This window comes from Entelurus aequoreus, linkage group LG05 (assembly GCF_033978785.1).
Source record: "Entelurus aequoreus isolate RoL-2023_Sb linkage group LG05, RoL_Eaeq_v1.1, whole genome shotgun sequence".
In the NCBI taxonomy this organism is placed as follows: Eukaryota; Metazoa; Chordata; class Actinopteri; order Syngnathiformes; family Syngnathidae; genus Entelurus; species Entelurus aequoreus.
In genome coordinates this window covers 19,328,591-19,338,590 of record NC_084735.1, presented here as the reverse complement: position 1 = coordinate 19,338,590, position 10,000 = coordinate 19,328,591, and the positions used below count along the sequence as shown (strand labels likewise).

Below are 10,000 nucleotides of genomic sequence, written 5' to 3'. Positions count from 1 at the left end.
ATTATATAAAATGAAATTTGCAAAAATGTAAAACAAAAAGGAAAATATGATATGTATTATAAAATTTGACAACATTTTAGAAACTTATGTTTATTTAATTACATATCTGTAAACAAAGTATGTGGAAAAAAATTGACTTTTAAAATCTAAAATATACTGATTTAATTATGCATTTTAATTAGTTTATATTATCACATTAAAAATATTATATATATATATATATATAATTACACAATTGAATTAATTTATATTATTACTACTTGACAAAATTTGGGGAAGATAACAGAATATTAATACTATTAAACACAATTCATGAAAATATATATTTATTACATATTATATAAAATAAAATTTGCAAAAATGTATAATAAAAAAGAAAAATATATATTATAAAATTTGACAACATTTTAGAAACATGTTTAATTACTTATCTGTGTCATGATTTTCAAACAAAGTATGTACTTTTAAAATCTAAAATATACTGATTTAATTATGCATTTTTTATTAGTTTATATGATCACTACTATTAAACGTAAAAAAAAATGTAAAATATATATTTAATTACACAATTGAATTCATTTATATTATTGCTACTTGACAACATTTGGGGAAAATAAATTAATATTTCTGGTAGTTTATATTATCACTATCAAACAAAATATGTGAACATTTTAAAATATATATTTAATTACATATTTGAATCATTATTACTATACAAAATGTTTAAAAAAAAAACATTTAAATTAGTGAAACATTTGAAAAATATACTGATTTACTTACACCTTATTTGCATTACTTTTTAGTATGAGTTTAATATATATTGATTTTAATTACATATTTGTATCATTATTATACAAAATATGTATAATAACAAAATATACATTTAAATGAGGGAAAAATAAAAAATACACTGATTGAATTACACATTTGTATTAGTTTTGTATCAGTATTAATTTATATATATTTTTCTAAATATTAATTATTTTTCTACTTACATATTAGTATGACTATTAAACAATTTAAAGGAGAAGTATCTATTGTATTGCTACAGGTGCTTCTTGTTGATGCCTCCTTTTTTAAAATGCAAGTCCTCCCACATGACCAACAATAGATGGCTTTCAAATGCAAGTGTGTGTCTCTCTGTGTGTGTACACTATTGAGGGTGGATCGTGGGGGCCCCTCCCTGCTCCCACTGAGGCCATGTGGTCGCTCCTTCATCTTCCTCCTTTTCCCACACTTATTCCTGTCCTGCACTCTCCATCTTGGAATCTTATTCATTTTAGTCTCTGAGATGAACACGCACACACACACACACGCACACACACACCACATGTCATTCATCCTCACCCACACACGCACAGCAGTGAAATGAAAATGAATGAGTAAAAGACTCACCCAGTTGCTTCATGTACTCGTCAAAGTTCTCGCTGGATTTGAGGTTCCAGGTGCCAACAAAAGTCTGGGCCATGTCTGCAGCACAAGAGGAGCAAGGAGGAGGAGAATGTGTGTGTGAGAGAGTGAGTGTGTGAGAGAGTGAGTGTGTGAGCGTGTGACTGACTGCAAGGAGAGAAGAAGGGGAGGAGAGTCAGCCGCGATAAACTAAGCTGCCTCCTATTGGCTGAATTTGTACCGGCTGTTTGTGACGTCATCAGTCTGTGCGGGAGGAGGGGAGAAGAAAAATGTCTGCTGCCTCCACACTTGAGTCATGTTATCCAAAATAAAACATCTTATATGAAAATAACATAGGATTTTATTATCGTTTAGATTACATTTAATGATGAACTTATGCTGTTTTATTCTTAAAAAAACAGACCAAATTAAAAAAAATTATTTTAGTTTACATTAATGTATTGGGTTTCTTTCTCTCTTTTTATTTGATTTTAATATTTTTATATTTACATTAATGTTGTGGATTCCTTTGTAATTTTTTCTTAATTATTTAGATTTATGTTTTGGATTTTTTGTCTTTTTAAATTATTTAAATTAATTTTTTGGATTTTTGGGTAGATTTTTTTATTGATTATTTACATAAAACGTTCAGAATTTTTCTGTACATTTTTCTCATTTACATAAATGTTTTGGATTTTTTGTGTCAATCCTTTATTAGTTACATTATTGGTTTTGGATTTTTGTGTCATTTGTTTCTTAATTACATTAAAAGTTTTGAAATCTTTTGTAAAAAAAAAAAAATTTTCAAAATTATTTACATTTATGTTTTGGATTTTTTGTCTTATTTTTTTCCTCACTTTACATTAATGTTTTGGAATTTTCTGTCAGTTTTTGTCTTAATCATTAACATTAAATGTTTAGGAATTGTGAATACATATTTTCTCACTTATTTTACATTAATGGTTTTGGATTTTTGTGTCAAATTTTCTAACTTTACATTTATGTTTTGGGTTTTTTTGTGTAAATTTTTTCTCACTTAACATTAATATTTAGGATTTTTTTGGTCATTTTCTTTCTTAATTATTTTCATTTAATGTTTTGGATTTTTTGTGACAATTTTTTTTTTTGTTTAGATTTTTTGTGTCAATGTTTTAATTATTTGCTTTAAATGTTTTGGATTTATTTTTCAATGTTTTCATAATTATTTACAAGAAATGTTTTGGATTTTTTTGTGTCAATTCTTTCTTGATTATTTATATTAAATGTTTTGGATTTGACTTGTCCAGGGTGTACACTGCTTTCCTCCCGAGTGCAGCTGGGATAGGCTCCACCATTTTTGCCATGGACAGGCGGTAGAAAATGAATGGAATGGATAGAGGGGTTTTAGATTTTGCGTCCATTTTTTCTTTATACTTTACAATAATGTTTTGGATATTTTGTGTCAATTGTTTCGTAATTATTTACATGAAATGTTTTGGTATATTTTGTGTAAATTCTAATTTGATATTTACATTAAATGCTTTTTGGTGTCAATTCTTTTTTACATTAATGTTTTAGAGTCTACGTGTCAGTTTGTTCTTAATTATTTACATTAAATGTTTTGGATTATTTTGTGTCAAAACTAACAATTGTAAAAATATTTTGGATTTTTTTTGCGTAACTTTTTTCTCAATTATTTATATAAAATGTGGATTTTTTTGTGTCAATTGTTTCGTAATTATTTACATGAAATGTTTTGGTATTTTCTGTGTCATTTCTAATTTGATATTTACATTAAATGTATAAGGCTTTTTTGGTGTCAATTCTTTTTTAACTATTTACATTAATGTTTTAGAGTCTACGTGTCAGTTTGTTCTTAATTATTTGCATTAAATGTTTTGGATTATTTTGTGTCAAAACTAACAATTTTAACAAAATGTTTGGATTTTTTGCGTAACTTTTTTCTCAATTATTTATATAAAATGTTGTGGATTTTTTGTGTCAATTGTTTCGTAATTATTTACATGAAATGTTTTGGTATTTTCTGTGTCAATTATAATTTGATATTTACATTAAATGTTTAAGGCTTTTTGGTGTCAATTCTTTTTTTTAAAACTATTTACATTAATGTTTTAGAGTCTGTGTCAGTTTTTTCTTAATTTATTACAATAAATGTTTTGGATTATTTTGTGTCAAAACTAACAATTTTAACAAAATGTTAGGATTTTTTGCGTAACTTTTTTCGCATTTATATGAAATGTTATGGATTTTTTGTGTCAATTTTTCTTAATCATTTACATTAAATGTTTGGATTTTTTGTGTCAATTAATAAAGAATAAAGAAAGGACAAAAACAGTGACAAATCCATGTGAATATGGACATATAATCGCTCAAAAAGCATGCAGTGAAATACAGCTGGGAAAATATTGTCGAAATTCAATAAAATAAAGTTAAAGTCCATAAAAAAGGATGAAAGTGCCTGTAGTCGTAAAGCAATCAATATTTTTTAGTGTCTGCTGTGTCATCAATAATCTGAGAATATAGTCTCATTGTTTCCGTTTGTAATTTGACTTATGAAACCTTGACGTGCACGTGAAAGCGAAGTCACAAAAGTGTGCGAGGAGGTCACGTGACTGGCCTGACTCCTCCCACTGGTCCAACCGGATACCTAATGAATTGGCGCTGTAAACTCCACACACACACACACAAAGCTAGCACGATGTAACATTCCTGCTTCATGAGAGACACGCGTCAATCAAGTCTGACTCATGTAGCATGTAGCATGTAGCATAGGGCTGACATGGACCTGTTGAATGACGACGGACACTCATCCAAACATGAAAATACACGTTCAACACTTAGGTCAAAAGTGGCATTTTGTCATTTTGGCAAAAAAGGTGTGTCACCTCTGAAAAGCTGAAGCCAAACTGAAATGCTAACAGTTGGCACGCCAGCCAGACAGTGTCAAGTAAATAAATACAGGACTTTTGGGTGTTTGCCTGAAAAAATAGCCAGCATATTAACATGCTACCGTTAGAATGCTAAAGTTAGCTGGCGCTGGAAAAAAAAACCTAACATTTTGACTCTGAATCATATACCTGCCATCATGAAAGTATTTGATTCTGAGGTGTGTATCTGTAAAATGAGCCTAGGAACATACATACATGTATATTAGGGCTGTGAATCTTTGGGTGTTCCATGATTCGATTCAATATCGATTTTTGGGGTCACGATTCGATTCAAAATCGATTTTTTTTCAATTCAACACGATTCTCGATTCAAAAACAATTTTCTTCCCGATTCAAAAGGATTCTCTATTCATTCAATACATAGATTTCAGCAGGATCTACCCCAGTCTGCTGACATGCAAGCAGAGTAGTAGATTTTTGTAAAAAGCTTTTATAATTGTAAAGGACAATGTTTTATCAACTGATTGCAATAATGTCAATTTGTTTTAACTATTAAATGAACCAAAAATATGACTTATTTTATCTTTGTGAAAATATTGGACACAGTGTGTTGTCAAGCTTATGAGATGCGATGCGAGTGTAAGCCACTGTGACACTATTGTTCTTTTTTTCAATTTTTTATAAATGTCTAATGATAATGTCAATGAGGGATTTTTAATCACTGCTATGTTGAAATTGTAACTAATATTGATACTGTTGTTGATAATATTAATTTTTGTTTCACTACTTTTGGTTTGTTCTGTGTCGTGTTTGTGTCTCCTCTCAATTGCTCTGTTTATTGCAGTTCTGAGTGTTGCTGGGTCGGGTTTGGTTTTGGAATTGGGTTGCATTGTTATGGTATTGCTGTGTATTGTTTTGTTGGATTGATTAATTAAAAAAAAAAAAAAATTATTTAAATTAAAAAAAAAAAAAAGAGAATCGATTCTGAATCGCACAACGTGATAATCGTGATTCGAATTCAAATCGATTTTTTCCCCACACCCCTAATGTACACACACACACACACACACACACACACACACACATATATATATATATACACACACATATATACACATACATATATACACATATATACATACATACATGTATACCTATTTATACACAATAAAATATGACTTGCGTGTATACCTGCATAAAGAGCAACAAAAATTGCATACTAACATGCTAACGTTAACATGGTCAAATGTATCAATGCTAGAAATAATAAAATATTTGACTCTGAGGCGTACTCCTGCAAAATTTGCGGAAAAAAAATCAAACTTACTAACATGCTAACATTAGCTTTTTAAAATGCATCATGCTTAAAATAACAATATTGAACTCTGAGGCATACTCCTGCAAAATTAGCCGGAAAAAAAACTAGCATGCCAACAGTTAGCATGTGCCAAGTACCGAAATATAATACTTTGAGGCGTACACCAACAAAATTAGCTACAACGGTTAGCATGCTAACTTTCATCTCATTCAAGTTGAACGTGCTACAGTATTTTTATTTTTCTAAAATTCCCATGGACAATTTTTCAAACGTCCACACTTCTGAAGCGATTCAAACATTCCACTAGGAACATATTCCACTCATCCTGGAGAATCTAAATATTTTCTACTTTACAAAAATTCTTCTTTTCAACCAAATTTCCTACTTTTCAATTTCCCACTTGTTATTCTCTTTCTTTTAACTACTTTGCTGACTTTTTAACAACAATTCCAGCCATCAAAACATTTCACTAATTCAGGTCATCTGTTTGTATTTTCTATATCCCAAAAGTTCCTGTTTTCCTGATCTATTGTTACTATTGCACTTCCACATTTCTCAACCAATTCAAACTGTTCCAAAGTCAAAATGCTCCTTGATAATGTTGGTCAACTGCTAGAATGCTAGTTTTACCATGTTAGCATGCTAACATTAGCATGATAGCTTTTTTTTCTATTTTTGCAGATATACACCTCAGAATCAAATAATTTGGTACTTGACCCATGCTAAATGTTAGCATGTTATCTTTTTTCTCTATTTTTGCAGGTATCCACCTCAGAATCAATTAATTTGGTACTTGACCGATGCTAAATGTTAGCATGCTAACATTAACATTTGAGCTTTTTTAGCTATTTATACAGGTCTACACCTCAGAATCTAATATTTTAATAGTTGACGCATGTCAAGTGTTGGAATGCTAACATTTCATGCCAGCTTTTGTAGCTCATTTTGCTGTTGTACACTAAAGAAGATCATTTTTGCTATCTAGCTACAGTTAGCATTTCAGTTTTGCTTCAGTTTTTCAGTAATCACATGCAATTTCTACTGAAATTTTAATTTTATATATATATTCACTTTGAAATTAAACAAAACATTTACACATTGGTTTATATTATGACTATCAAACACAATTAGTGAAAATATATTTAATTACACGTTACTTATATTAGTTTATATTATCGTTGTGAGAACATTTGCGGAAAAAAAGGAAAAAATATTTTATTACACATTACTTGTATTATTATTAAACAAAATGTGTGAAAACAAATATATATATATATATTTATATATATATGAATTACATATTACTTAGTTTGTATTATTGTTACTATTAAAGAAAATGTTTGAAAAATGTAAAAAGAAAATACATATTTAATCACACAGTATTTGTATTATTACTATTAAACAAAATGTCTAAAAAATTTTAAAATAAATAAATAAAAAAAGGAAAACCGTTATTTAATTACACATTACATGCATCATTACTATTGAAAATTTGTAAAAAATAAAATAATGTAAAAGTAAAAAAAATGTAATTCCACATTACTTGTATTAATACTATTAAACAAAATGTGAAAATAACAAAACAGGTATTTAATTACATATTACTTATATTATCTTTATTATTAAAGGACATTTTGGAAAATTTTTAAAACAAAGGAAAATATTCAATTACACATTTTGTGAAAAAATATATATATTTAATTACATATTACCTAGATTAGATTATCGTTACTATTAAAAGAACATTTTATAAAATGTAAAAAGAAAGAAAAAAATATTTAATCACACATTAATTGTATTTTACTATTAAACAAAATGTGTAAAAAAAAGAAAAAAAAAAGGAAAACAGTTATTTAATTACACATTACATGCATCATTACTATTGAACAACATATGTAAAAAAAAAAAAGATCAAAGAAAAATATCTCACATTTGTTTATATTATGACTATCAAACAAAATTTTAGAAAAATATATTTTGTATTATCGTTGCTATTAATGAACATTTGTAAAAAAGTAAAAAATAATTCATTACACATTACTTAGTTAATATTATTGGTGCTATTAAAAAAAATTGGTAAAAAAAAATGTAAAAAGAAAGAAAAACATATTTAATCACACATTACTTGTATTATTACTATTAAACAACATTTGTGAAAGAAAAAAAAATTACATATTTCTTATATTAGTTCATATTAGTGTTACTATTATGTAACATTTGTGAAGGTTGTGTGCAAATAAACACTAGGTTTAAGTTGAATTAGGACCAGAGACGAGCAGAGACAAGTGAACTTTCTGTGTTTGCAGATGAAGGTTGTACCAAAGTGTTACATCACAGCGCATGACCCACCCCTGTCCCACTGCCCTTGTCCCTCAGCGACCCACGGCTGTCCACACCGACATGTGTTGGACATAAACAGCTGTGAGGGGAAAAGGCCGCGAGGTGAAAGGTTACCGTCATTAAACGCAGGACAAGAACCATCTCATGTGTGAAAAATAGCGTGGATCAGTTTGTTCTGCACTCATGTGATATTTGAGCCTCGGGATTTCAAGGCTCATAAATTCACATTCATCTTTTCTTAACAAAATAGAAGACACAAACATTAAGTTGCACACACTCTGACATTAACACTGCAAACCTCCTTTAAACACTTAAGACAAACAACATTTACACCCAATTAGCCAGTCAAATATCATCATTAGATGGTTCATACATGCAGCCTTGACAACACACACACACACACACACACACACACACACACACACACAAAAAAGTAGTAAAAGTGAGGAATGTTTCTGAAGTTTCCAGCGCTTTTGACATGCATCTGTTCAAATTACAAGCTTATAAACTGTCAAATTACTGCCAAAACTCCACAAACATAAAAATGTTTTTACTCACGCCCAAACACTCGCAAGTAAAAAAATCAAAAAAACAATTTGCAAGAAAATAAAAATGTTCTTCAATAAAAAAATGTTTCGCAAGTATAGAAACTGTTTTCTGCAAGTATAAAAACTATTTTCTTCAATAAAAAAAAAAAGATTTGGATTAAAAAAACATTCTTCAATTAAAAAATGATTTGCGAGCATAAAAAAATATTTTTTTCAACTAAAAAACGATTTGCAAGTTTTAAAAAAAATCTTCATTTAACATCTTCAATTAAAAAACTATTTTCTTCAATTAAAAACAATTTGCAAGTATAAAAAGTATTTTCTTAAATGAAAAAAACGAGTCGCAAGTAAAAAAGCATTTTCTTTACTAAAAACGATTTGCAAGTATACAAAACAATTTTCTGCAATTAAAAAAAAAGTAGCACATATAAAAACCATTTTCTTCAATTAAAAAAAATATTTGCATGTATAAAAACAATTTTCTTCAACTTAAATGATTCGCAAGTATAAAAACATTTATTCATTTAAAAAAACTATTTGCAATTTAAAAAAATATTTTCTTCGATCAAAATAAATTCACAAGTTATTATTCACAAGTACAGAAACTATTTTCTGCAAGTAAAAAAAATTTGCAATTAAAAAAAGCAATTTTCTTCAATTAAAAAAATAATTTGCAAGTATAAAAACTATTTTCTTCAATTAAAAAAATTATTTGCAAGTATAAAAAAAATTTGCTTCAATCAAAAAAAAGATTTACAAGTATAAAAACAATATTTTTCAATTAAAAAAAAAGATTTGCAAGTATAAAAACTGTTTTCTTCAATTAAAAAAATTATTTGCAAGAATAACAATTTTCTTCAATTAAAAAAATGATTTGCAAGTATAACAACAATTTTCTTCAATTAAAAAAATGATTTGCAAGTAGCTGAGACAGGCTCCAGCACCCCCCGCGACCTCGAAAGGGACAAGCGGTAGGAAATGGATGGATGGATGAAGTATAAAAACAATTTTCCTTAATTAAAACATTGATTTGTAGAGCACCAGTGATTTACACTTTACAACGACAGGTAGTTCTGCTGAGTCCATTTAAGGCCGTCTGGGTGGCGAGTAGTTAGGAGGCATACATAAATAACATTGCATGATTTACAACACAGGGATGATAAAATACATGTATTAGCTCGAAGGTTGAACTTGTTCCCCTCTCTTCTGGCCGCCATTTTACTCCCCATCCTGCTTCTTCTTCTTTGTTAGTTTTGGCAGAGGGCACCATGCGCAAATAACAGCGGCCCTGACGGCCTTAAATAGTTGGGTGCTCTGAGTGCAAGTGTGAGGATTGCGCAGGGTGGAATATTTTAGAAAATTGTTTTTATTATTGCAAATTATTTTTACTTGCAGAATTTTTTTAATTTATTTTTTTACTCTCAAATCATTTTTTTTAACTTAAGAAAATTATTTTTTAGTTGAAGAAAATTGTTTATGCTTGCAAATTGTTTTCTAATTGAAGAACATTGTTTTAT

General features: G+C 28.5%; 1 protein-coding gene across 2 annotated transcripts in view; it reads right to left on the bottom strand.

The window, feature by feature from the left end:
- fabp3 (fatty acid binding protein 3, muscle and heart) overlaps nucleotides 1-10,000 on the bottom strand; it is a 36,253-nt gene that overhangs the window by 8,224 nt on the left and 18,029 nt on the right. For both annotated transcript variants that reach the window (XM_062047306.1, XM_062047307.1), the window contains exon 2: nucleotides 1,396-1,470. In XM_062047306.1, coding sequence (XP_061903290.1) covers nucleotides 1,396-1,468 — 73 coding nt within the window. In that variant the 5' untranslated portion in view covers nucleotides 1,469-1,470. The remainder of the gene's footprint in view (nucleotides 1-1,395; nucleotides 1,471-10,000) is intronic.